At 40.9% G+C, this 12,612-nt stretch overlaps 1 protein-coding gene across 2 annotated transcripts in view; it reads left to right on the top strand.

Moving 5' to 3' along the window:
- Positions 1–12,612, top strand: part of MEGF11 (multiple EGF like domains 11) — a gene marked incomplete at both ends in the record, with an annotated part of 198,984 nt that overhangs the window by 146,341 nt on the left and 40,031 nt on the right. For both annotated transcript variants that reach the window (XM_080626389.1, XM_080626390.1), the window contains one exon: positions 11,946–12,092. In XM_080626389.1, coding sequence (XP_080482515.1) covers positions 11,946–12,092 — 147 coding nt within the window. The remainder of the gene's footprint in view (positions 1–11,945; positions 12,093–12,612) is intronic.

Below are 12,612 nucleotides of genomic sequence, written 5' to 3'. Positions count from 1 at the left end.
TTTGTTTTCCCAACAAGTACAAGTTGGAAGAATATATGGAGTAAAGCAGGTGATCGGGCAGCCAGCATTTGAGATACTGTCACCTTACCTCTTCATTTACACCTGAAACAGTGCGTGCCTTCTATTTCTGATGGAGAGAACATTGCCACAGCAGCTCAGCTCCTAGAAGCATGAAGTGAAATTAAACCTAGAATGTACAATGGAAAAAAACTTTGAAGGATTAAATAAAATGCAAAAATAGAAAGTTCTACACTGCTTACAACAAAGGCACTTTTCAGAGATAGTGGGCAGGCATCCCTGAAAAGAGCATTTTTCCCCCAAGAAAATCCATTTTATAAGCTCACTAATATCCTCCCCTCTAGGTTGCATTCTTCATTCACTGGGCTGCATTCATCTTTCTTTGAGCCTCTTCACCATCAATATATCCATCTATCAGGCTTTAAAACTCTACTGTGCATTATTGATGATCGTCAGAAAAACAGTTGGTAGGCTTCCCTGTAGCCATTGTGAGTTTCTTCAAGGGAGAAATGGTCTTTAAAAGTACAGTAAATTAAAGAGATATATTTATACACACTTCCTCTAAATGTTTATTGCACATCTTTCTGGACGTAGCATTCCACAGGAAACTTCAGGAAATGCACTTTGCAGACAATGCAGACTAAAGGGTTGGCTTCTTCTCAAAGGTATTTGCAACAAATACTTTATATTTACTCCCATCCACATCTATAAATGTACATCAAATGCAGATACAAATTACTCCAAGTAAAGGTAAGAATAATGTCTGTGGTGTCCTTCTTTAATCTCCGTATTAGGCGAGATTTTATCTGTAGTTGTTGTGAACTGGGCCAAGATGTTTATTGCAGTGCATTTTATAAACATGACATGATAAATTATTCAGGCTTAATTTTTTTCGCTTTCTGAATTTGGTGCTAACTAGGCATGGCCTGAAAAAGATCAGAAAAGTTCAGGCTCATGGAACATCTGAGGCTTTTCTTGCCCACTCACACCACACAGAGAATTCACGTGGCTTTCTGATCCTAATAGCCGCAAAACTTCATCTGAAACAGCATATTCTGTATGTTCATCCCACACGTGGGACTCCTTCTTGATGTCAGTGTTTTATGCAAAGATCAAGGAGAAGATTGAACCCATTTTCTTTAAAGTGGTTTTTGAGATGTTACTGGTATAAACCTGCAGAGAGTGATAGATGGTAGGAGCATGGAGGAAGACTGGGAAAAGAAGAGAAAAAAAAGGCATGTAAAAAATTGCATACAATGTAAGTTAATAGCAGCCTACCATCCTTTTACTAGGTTATGACTGCCACCCATCAACACTGTTATTCAGGACAATGCCCTTCGATGTGTACCAGCTGAGGGGAAGTAATTTTCAGGAGCTGAGTGTACCTGGCAGATGGGAAGATGATGAAGAGATTCCCACATATCAACCAGGAGATCACAGAGCTGTGCAAACCAGCTGTATGCATAAATGAGCACAGTGGCAGCAAGCTGCTTGAAGACATGCATATACAGGTTCCATTCAATTCAGTGGGGAATTGCACATGGAAAAATTACCCAGCTAGGTAGACAGACACATTTTATCACAAATGGTTTTGTAGATAGCAAGGCAAGCATAACATTTGTACAGAAAAGACCAAAACCACATTGGCAAAAGGCTCTCATACGACCCAGACAAAGTGAAATTTGTTCAGATGTGGGATAAAACCAGATCTGTGACCTGCTGACTCAATGCAGAGCTGAATTTTCCTCCATGGGAAGCAAATGTCAGCTGCAATAACAACAAGGGCTCAGCCTTGCACTGAATGGAGATCTTGCACCAGTACTGCACACACATAACCTCATGTGCATATATATAAATATATATATAGGAATATAGATATAACCCTTCAAATCAAAAGAAGACATGTTCATATCTATTGCTAGGTTAAAAAGCAAAAATGTAGCTCACAGCAGGATCAACTCTTGACGGATTATACTTGTCTAAAGATTAATAAGGGTCTCTTACTCCAGCTCTGCCATGCATTTTAGATATGTATGGCTTCTGTGCTTGCAGCTCTGTGCATGTGTGTGTGTGCACAGATACCTTTAAGCTCCCAACATACTTGTCGTTTGTGGAAAAGGTGTTAATTTTGTGTGCATTCAGGTTAAAATGAAACTGCTTGAAATGGAGTGCTTCGGTGCTAATTGCATTTGGTTAAGTAGGGATCTTGCACACACTGAATCCACAGGGAGAATGGAAGCGTGGAAAAGCTGCATGGTAGAGCATTTCCTGGAAGTCCTTTGCAAGCAAATAGGTCCTACAGAAGCAGTTATCAACCTCAGCTGACCCAGATGCAACCTCTTCACCTGAGTGCTCAGCAGCAAGGAGAAGGTCATCAATTTATTCAGTGTTTTCAATTAGGTCCCTTATTCTTAACAAATAAACTGAAACAGGATGAAGAAGGCCCAGTGGCCCTGGTAGCCTTGCTGGGTGGGTCAGAAGCTAGAGAAGACATGAGGAAGCAACGTTCCTCTGTTCGATCTCCCATCAGCTTGGTCCTCTCTCCTCAAGGTGGCTGATGGCAGCATGTTTCCTCACTGACACCAACTAGTTATTACTACATAGCCTTCAGCTGGTTCTACCAATAATTCAATTGGTCATAGCTGCTGGCCTGCCCTGTAAGTTTTGGAGGTGCCCCCTTTATGTTTGACCTGAGCCAGGTCAGCAGGGCTCTCTGGGAAGGCAGACACAGCCATTGCTCATCCTGTTTCTAAGATCTGAGCCCGTCCACTTGCGCAGTCGGACAGCGGATTACAGATAGGAAAGCCACAGGCCTGGCTGATATTCACAGCAAGCTCATTTCCTCCCTGTAACGAGTCAATGTGCTTCAAATTAATTGTGGCAGTGTGTATTTGTTAACCTTTCAGATATTACAGTGGGATTAAATAGGAAGTGATCTGCAGGGGGATATATTCCATTCCTGTAAATGTTAAGGTCAGTTAAAATCCTGTTTATCTGAATGCCTTTAATCTGCAATGCTGTCTTATCTGGATCTCGGTTCTGTCTGTCTCTTTTTTGTATCGTGCTCTGTTTTTTATAGAACACTGTAGTCGTGACGCTATCTCAATTACCCACTGAGCTCCTTTACTCAAAGGCTTTTCTGAATAGCCAAAGCTGAAGTTTATTCAGTAGATTTTAACATCCCAAAAATACATGTGGGGAAAATAGGATAGTACAGCAGACCTAAGATGGAAAATGTAACAGAGTGCATCCCATGGTTAATTATAAAAGATCCCCTCGTAGATTTTTCTTAATTAATCAGGATGCCACATGCAGGTATGAAAACTATATATGCTGGTAAGGAAGAAACATCTTATTATTGTGTTGGTATTTTTCACCTTCAGGCTTCATTCACGTCTCGTAAGAGCAGCTTTCCTCTTTGCTGTTACATACAGAAATTGAAATACATATTTTACTGTCCTTTCCAACCTCAATAACTTTCCTACGTTGTCAGCAACATAAACTCTGATTGTCTCTTATCATGTCCAGGAGTACTGTACAGTAGTTGTGGTTGCCTCGAGTTGTCGGGATTTCCACGTGTGATTGTATAGGGGAGTTAATGGGGTTGGGAAGCGTCGGCTGGTCACAGATAAGGTGAGCTCTGAGGAATGAGACTTCACGTTTGTGAGAATTTGCAGGCTGCAAGTGACATCTGCACTGTCACTCAAACACAGAAACATGTTTTTTCCCTCCTGTGGGTGCATTAATTCAGTCAAAGTGATCAGGCTGTTACTCAAGGGAAGGACTTTTTGAATTCTAAAGGAACACTGACCACTCTGACAGGGAGCTCCAAGGGATTTTTAACTTCACTTTCCCCAAGTTCTGTGCAAGAAGGTGGTAAATCATTGAAGAAAAAGAAAAACTTTCCACCTGGCTTTCCATCAAATGCATTTGCTCGTATTAATATGACATTTCCTACACTGTAGCACTGTCCATTTCGTAATCTTGGGGCCAGATCCTTTCCTCAGTTGTACTAGGTTGAAGCCAAAGTAATTCTATTGTCATTAATAGAGCAACTCCAAGAACACGCTGATATAATTGGTAGCTGACTTTTCTATGTGTCTTGAAAACCAGAAAGATCTAGGACTTGTTTTATGCACCTACAGGTTTTTTGCTGGGGAGATCCACAGTGGTTTAGAATTCACAGTGTTGTGGGCTAGCTTTTATTTTTTCCCATCAGACTGTTTCATTCTCTTTTGGTTTGGAATACGCAGCCTAAACTATCCGAATGGAGTAATAGTAAGTTCCCAGTAAACATGCATTTTGTAGATGTCTAATCCCATTATCTAAACCATATTTTGCACTGATCACTTTTGGCAGTCTTATCCCAGATTTTGAAATTAATATTCTATTTCTGTGATTATTCTGTATCCTTCGATTAGCTTTAAACAGACAAAAAAGTTTTAGTCAGTCTAAAATGGTTCCTTTTAGCCTCTGTTCTGGCCTCTGTCTTTCAAATGTGAGGATCGTTTCCATATGAAAAGGTGTGCTTATTCTTTGCATTCGACAAGTGCCCTTTAGTCTATGAATGTAACATAAGCTTATTAGAAATTAGCTTTAATTTTTCATTGACTTAATTTCAAGTGAGTTGATAAGATTTTAATGTCAGGCTGTGCTTAAAAATTCTCTCTTTGACAGGAACCTTTAAGTATGGTTCCTGCTGATATAGGGCTAATTTTCCAAAATTATGAATTATGAAGTTATATCAAAGACTTCATTGATGTCCTGGCATTAATTATGTCTGTGCAGTCCTTGGCAGATATCTAGGGGGCTCCAGATTCTCATTGGAGTGAGGTTTAGTTGTGTGTGTCCTGCGCCAGCTTTAGTCTATATTTCACCTTCTGTGAAATGGGTTGGAGTTTTGCCACTCATTCAGTGGGAGCTGGATGGGACCCTTAGACTATAATTAGAATCTGCAGTAAGCCTACTGCTCAATGTAAGCATGCATGTGTATGATTGCGGTGTTAATCTTATAAACACAGAAGAGATACAAATTCATTCATCTTTGTATTTATTTTCACTTATTAAAGGACAGCTTTTAAATTCATGTGAAAAGATACAGCTTGGATGGCATCCTGGATAATGCTAACTTAATGGGTTCGAAAAAAAATGAAACCTGACACTAGAGTTATTAAAGCATTTTCCATTTTAATATGGAGGCATTCTATATATAAGCTAGGCTGTGTGTACAATGCCTTCACCTACAAATAAATGTGGGCGAGAAGTGGTGAAAAATGATTTGTGAACATTTCAGCAGACTAAATACTGGATGTTGGCGTGCTGAGTGTGAAAGAAGGAAAAGATCATTCAATGAACAGGCAGAAAGCTACAGTGTTGTATTTATATGTTATTGGTGAAAGTGTTTGCAGGGACAAATGTTGTAAACATCTTCCTTTCTGCTCAACACAAAGGAGAAGAGGTTGAATTTCAGTCACTGTTATTAAATGCAATAGGTTTGCGTACGTTCAGGTGTACAACAGCTCTTGCTAAGCTGTGTTTGTAGCTCATGGCTTAGCTTGGGGGCTTGAATGTTTAGAAGTCAGGAAAGCAGCATGTTTTTATTCCCACTTACATGTTCCTCCCTCCTGTTTACCTGCTGAAGGTCTGCATGGATCTTCCCAGCTTTCTCTTCTTTCCTGGCCCAGCATCATGTCAGACTTTGAGAAGTAGTAGGAAGGAAGCATCCTAAAGGTGAAGCAGGACTGGACAAGACTTCACTCCTAGTACTGTTTTCTTCATAATCTGCCCTTTCTGCTAGTGGCAACTTTTCTTCCTTCAATAGTGCACCCTGGAGAATATCCTGTAGCAGAGGGAACAGGATGATCCTTAATTTTAGCAAACATTTTGACTTATTCCGTTTCTTGTGAGGTAGGTCTCTTGCCTTGAAAGCTTTAATTGCATAAATTCCCCATGTTGGATGATTCATATCTGGAGTTTTCTCTAGATAATTAAAAATAGGGGTACGATTAGTGCTCCACAGAGGTGCATTAGGCTGTAAGTATATTACTTTCAGAAAAACACTTACATTAATGGGTGCATAAATCACCCATGCAATGATGAGAGAAGAGACAATTTAGAGGTTTTCACTGGCTGCAGGGAAAGGCTTATTCTTCATAATTTAGGACCTGATCTTGCAGCTTTCATTTAGACTGATGGGTTGTTACACCCAGGAGCTGCCCCCTCTGAAGCCCACAGGTGAACAACTCCCAGCAAGGTAAGGGCTCCGCTGCACCAATTTGGCAAAAAATCAGTTAGAAAAGCCTTTTAACACCACGAAAGTTCGTAGATAATGTAAATGTGGCTGCTGCTATCTCTGTTGAATAGCTTCACTATATAAAAACAAAAATAGCTTATTTGCAGACTGGATGAGCAGCCATCAATTCTTAATGTTTCCATTTAATTTTATGAGAGATCCCTTTATGTTTTTCTTCTATCTGCTGCCCTCCCCAAGCAGATTTTCTTGTTCTTCAGCATCCTTAAATGCTGAGCTGTCACGAATTGTGCTGTGGTGTTTCAGACTGGATCTGAGACAAATACTGCAGGGTTTGCCTCAGGTAGGAATAACAATGAAGATGCAAAAAGTGATAGAACAGCATCAAGTATTCTTTATGAACTCTTGCTCATCTGCTGTCGTAACACCTCTGAACAGCTGATCCAGAGGTAACTGGGCAGTTCTTTCTTATGTTCATATTGAATTTTCTTTTACTCTTTATAGACTGAAACAGCAAAATAATCCCTAAGGAAAGCACACTGATCCCATCCCAAGCACCAAGCTGATTTAAATAGAATTTACAGGGAAATTGTAAGTGTAACAGCAATAAGAACACTGGGGAAAGAGAAGAGAGTAAGGGTAAAGAAAATATGGACATATGATTATAGAAATCTAGAGATCACATTCAGTGATACATTCCCATACCTCATTTCAGTACCATTAAGTGTTTGCTGGCCCACTTTCTACAATTACTTATCTAAAATAGCCTTGCAGCTATAATCATGAAGCTATTTTGTGCTATTGAAGCAGCACTGCTACTCCAGTGGTTTTGCCACTGTGCACTGTGTCAACAGGTAGACAAACCACCATCAGGGCTTAGTAGTGCCAGAGACAAAAACTCCCAGGCATTCCAGATCAAAGCCAAGCGTGACTCACCAAACTCCAGGCCTCCCCTGGATTGCTGCATAAATCCAGTGCCTATTTATGCATAAAAAGCATTTTTTTCCAAAGCTATTCAAACGCCAGAAATAAGCGATTATTATGACTTCTTGTCATGTTGAAAGACAGGTGGAGGAGAGCACAATGTTTGTGTTGGATTCAGATGTCTGCTGGAATCATTCCTGTCATTGCTAATTGATGTTGCATCTGTCTTTAGATTGTGTCTATTGGAAAAAAAAGAGCTGAAGATCTTATTCAGGGAAATAATTACAGTTGTACATTGGTAGATGTAAAATTAAAGTACATGGAGGGGGAAGGGAGCCACGTCCTATAATTTATCAAATTCCTGCATCCATGAAAAATAATTAGATGCTGGGCAGCATGCAGGCCCTGCTGCAGAGGCTACCGTCAAGGGGATAGCAGTGGTCAAAAATAGGCCACTGGCTCTCATTATTCCAACCATTTTTGTTCTTCTGTTGTGTTTGGAGTATTAGTTTCCAACTGTCTGGAGACAAGGCAGAGAAACAATGGCAGGCTTTATTAAGATCTAGAGACGTAATCCCCAAGCACAAGTGCAATTGCACAAGTAAGCTGGAGAGGGGGAAAAAGGGAATTCTGCTTATGTCTGGCTTTCAGGAATTTTGCCCTTCAAAGTCCTTCAGCATGGTACAGTTAGAGGCAGTACTAAATCTGCATTACTTTGACAAACATGCATTGAAGCTATTGAAGGTTATTAATGGACACAGCGTATGAAGTAGCTCTTCAATAGAGACCTTATATCCCAGTTGTACAGCTCGGGTTTTGTTTTTTTCCCTTTTCCTTTTTTCTTGCTCCTTTTCGTGACGGTTGTGTGGATGTTAGCTAAATCCTTCACAGCTCCATTTGTAACTTTTAATACCAAGAACTAACTTCATCCGGTAAAAATTTACTGTTTTATATAGCCAGACACCAGCTTATATCACACTGAGTGACCAGACACACACCTCTAGCCTCTGTGCAGCAGAACTGGACTACAATATATGATACATAGTACTACCATAAAGCATACGTGACTTGAGGAGTCCCCATCAGCCAGTGCTCTTGCCAGACACATTTCCTCCTCTACCTCTATCCCTGCTGCTTCCCTTTTCAACATACAATCTTCAGCTCTCTGTTGGAAGATACCTGCATAACCTGGTTGCCTCACCCGCGGGAAGTCTGGGCTAGAGGTACTCCAGGTATTCCTGCTGTCTCAGACTGCAGCTGGTTTGCCACTTCGTAGTAAACTGTCCTGGAAGGGCCTTAAGGAGAAAGATCTCGGAACAGCTCTCTCATGTAGTTGTCCCTTAAAGGAGTCATGACTGTTCTGATGGGTTCAGTTCACTCCAGATTGGGTTTTTCACAATATACACAACAGCAATTGAGACACTTTGTGCTGCTTTTCCTACCCGATGTGTGAGCCAAGGAAGACAGTGTAGGCAATGGGGAGTGAAGCCAATCCTGGGTCTGCCTGCTACATTCCCTGTACAGAGCAGTTCAAAGGACAGCAGTGGAAATCCTACTGGAGAGCAGTCAGTGTCTGCAGAAATCCAGCACCCCGAATCCACACCAGGATGTGGAGGCTTTGTGGCTGCTGTCTCACAGGCTGAGTTAAAGTCTGCAGCAGACTCAGCTCTTACCTTTGCTCTGGCTTATTGCATGAGAGCGTGAATGTGCTTTGCCCACGTACAGTGGATAACTATAAATTTATGTCAGTTATGTGAATTTCATTTACAATTCACTCCCAGAACATTGTTTAAGGTCTTGAAAGTGTAATTTTATACTTGTATCTACAATTGTGAACTACAGCCTGAGGCAGTAAGATAATTTCCTGGTATCTAGGCAATAGAGTTTATGTATAGAACGGCTTCCTGCAGCTTCAAGGACTTCTTCTGGTAGTTGTCTTTCTAATTCTATAGCATGCTTGTGAAACAAGGATTTTGTCCATAAGTCAGAAACCTGCCGTTGTAACTAACAGAGATGTGGCAACTTCAGCATTTGTTTGTATTTCTGGCAATGGAAAATTAATTGCTTATCAGAAATGTTCATCAGCAAGTTCCGTAAGTAAATATGAAAGTTTTCCATTCAAGCTGCTTGCTGCTTCGCTGACCCCAGTTGTAAAATAGCTGGGAGGGATGGACCCCCCCCGCATATGCTTCAAGTTAGGGGATTGTAAAATTAAGATGCTTTTTTTTAGCACAGTTCCCTAAGATATGCATGTCCAGATGCAATTTGAATTTCTCATTTATGTTTGCTATTCAGTGTGTGTAGGAGCCTCCAAAAATGAAGTCTTCCACGACAATTAACTTAGAGTCATACAAAGTAATAAAAATTGATTGCGGCATCTTCTTGGTTGTCTTCTGAAAATGTACAAATAAATAACTGCTATAATGGCTATCAGTGTCTTCTGGAAGGTTTCCTCTTTCCCCCCCCCTACATTTCCTTACAACAATCGGCTTCACAATGACTCATTGCCTTCGTTAGGAGCGGGAAGGCATCCCTCATTATTCATTACCAAAGGAAGGACTTTGCTGCTGCACAGAACAGCCACAGCATTCTAATGCAGCTACCTTTCAAGAGAAAGGAGCCAATGTCATTCTTCCCCAAACTTTGCCAGAAGAGACAAGAAATAATGCTGTTTAATTGTCTCCGCGTATAAATAGCCCATTGACAATGAGAGAATTGTGGGTTTAATGCTGCAGTCAGGAGGAAAGGGTACACATTTTTCTACATTTGTGTCTCACTTCCATTGCTGGGAGCTCACGCTGAGACTCTCACAACTATAAATGATCATATCTACGGCTGTATAAATACCAAGCACATTTATTTATTTACAATTTATTGTATGAGTTTTTAATTACAGAGTACTGTAGATGGATTGCATAAATGTACACACAAAGCATTACTGTTTAAGTAATCCAAGGATATGTTTGATTTCAAAGGGAGTGGGGAAGACTGTGTTAAAATGATTGTTTTGCTTGATTTTTACAAACACAAATGTTCCTTGCCTCTTTCTTCATTACTTTTTTCCGCATATTTTTTACTTCGATATCAAGGGATTGAGCTTGTTTTATGTTTTTACTGCATTTTAATGTGAGTTTTATTAAGCTTCACAGCATGGACCATGCCTCTTTATAAATAAAGCTAGGATCATGTATTACTAGAAACTCCATCTCAAACTGTACTTTTGCCAGACTTGGTTAAGATTTTCTAGGAAGGGACATTATAATTATGTGATTAATCTTCAGAAAAGGGAAATTTTGGCTCTGCAGTATTTCTTACTGTATTAACTTCAGAGATTTATAAAACTAACTTGAAACTGCACTGTAAGTATGTTTATAATGACTTTTAGCTGATTTAATAATCCTCAAAGTTTGATGGCTGTACAGATCACAGCTTCACAAATACAGTCCATTACCTGTAGCATCCAGATGAAGTTATCAGAGGTGGAGGAAATTACTTGGGATTGTATTTCTCCTTAGCAAGGAGCTAATCCAGCCTCTGGCTGAGGCTGGGGCTCTCAGAGCCCTTGTCTGCATTTATCCCATTATGCAGTGGGGAAAGGTGCATGGATGATAAAGAACATTTTCATGTTGAAAGCCCAGCTGGGGTGTGTGTAGACCATCAAATCTCTGTGCTTCAGTTGTAAGGCACCTGGTGTGGTAATGTTGTTAGGAAGGTTTTCAAGCCAGCCTGTGATTCACTTCTTCTGTTGTTACCAGTATCTACCGTGTGCTGCTGCTGCTGCCGCCACTCCCTGCAGCTGGCACTGCTTAAAGTCTCTCCTAGTTCATGATCCTGCAAAGCTTTTTCAATCCAAGGAGCCCTTGATCATGCAAATAGCTCTACTAATTGCAGGTATTGCTACTGTCTTATCCCAGTGGAGTAAGAGCCTCTTGGACAAATTATGGCGCACAAGATCAAACCCTTAGGTTACATCTGTGTGTGACAACCCATGGCACAAAGTTGGTTTTAAAAGTCACCAGTTAAAACCAGCTGAAACAATGCCAGAATCCTCATGTTAAGCTTTCTGGCTGTGTGCTTCTTTCAGTGTTTCCAAGCTTTGCTTCTCATAATAATAAATATCAAACAACAACCTTGGGAATCACTGGGAGCTGGATTGGCAGGTCTCAGTCTCCATTTAACACGCAAATGATCAGCCTGTGCCCACATAAGGCCATTTGCTAAACCAGAACTCCATTCACTAAAAGAACTCGGAGAGCTCTGGGTGGATGTGGGGTATGTGCATAACAACCACAGCACTTTATGTTGGGAAGAGCACCATGCACAGCACAGAACTGAATACGTTCAAGAATCCAAATATTGGACATGTTTTTGCAGAACCCTGATTTTTCTTTTTAGGTCTTCCAATTCACCAGTTAAGTAACCAGGCTTCAATCAACCGCATATTTCGAGACTAGTTTTTTGAGGTATTTTGTGACTTTAAAGCAATTCTTGACCTTCATCTCTCAGATGGCATGAAGAGTTTCTTTAATGGTGCTAAGGACTGAACAGGAGCCCAATAACACCTACAGAATTCACCTCTTTGGCACTTTCTTAATTTTCACTTTATTAAGCAGATAAAAGGATAATGATTTCCTTTGCAGGCTTCTTTGTTTGCTCTGTGATGTACTATGCAGTATCAGTCCAGCCAAATGTTTCTTTGATCAATGAGCAGATTAAGCTGTGTGAAACCTAACGTGTGCCTTTACATCTGCAGGCATCCACTGTGACAATATCTGCACCCAGGGCCGCTGGGGACCAAACTGCTCCATCTCCTGTAACTGTGAGAACGGGGGATCCTGCTCCCCAGAGGATGGCACTTGTGAATGTGCACCAGGATACAGAGGACCCTTGTGCCAGAGAAGTAAGATTTTCCATAGATCATAAAGTTATGGGATTGTTTGGCTTGGAAGGGACCTTAAAGCTTACCAAGTTCCAACCCCTGCCATGGGCAGGGACACCTTCCACTAGAGCAGGCTGCTCCAAGCCCAGTCCAACCTGGCCTTGAACACTGCCAGGAATGGGGCAGCCACAGCTTCTCTGGGCAGGCTGTGGCAGATGTGGTGGCAGAAGCAGAGGCAGAAATGCTTATTTATGATGCCAGACAGAGCCACAGGTTTCTGAGCTGCTTTAGCTCATGGGTTCCTAAAGGCAAAAGCTAGCAAGGATGAATACTTTCACATACCAAACTTGGCAGAATCTGGGCAAAACCAGACTTACAGTTAAGTTATGGTGAAGTACAGAATACCTGTTAAACACAGTCAGCTATGACCCATCACATAATGACAAAATAGCAAGACAACGTTTTCTTATAGGCCAGAAACACATCAGCCTGAAATAGCTCCTGCCTGATGCTCTGCTGCTACATATTAAAATGTGCCGAG

This window comes from Psittacula echo (genome assembly GCF_963264785.1).
Source record: "Psittacula echo genome assembly, chromosome: 10".
Taxonomy (NCBI): domain Eukaryota; kingdom Metazoa; phylum Chordata; class Aves; order Psittaciformes; family Psittacidae; genus Psittacula; species Psittacula echo.
The sequence above is the reverse complement of the archived record's forward strand: the minus strand, read 5'-3'. Positions and strand labels throughout refer to the sequence as shown.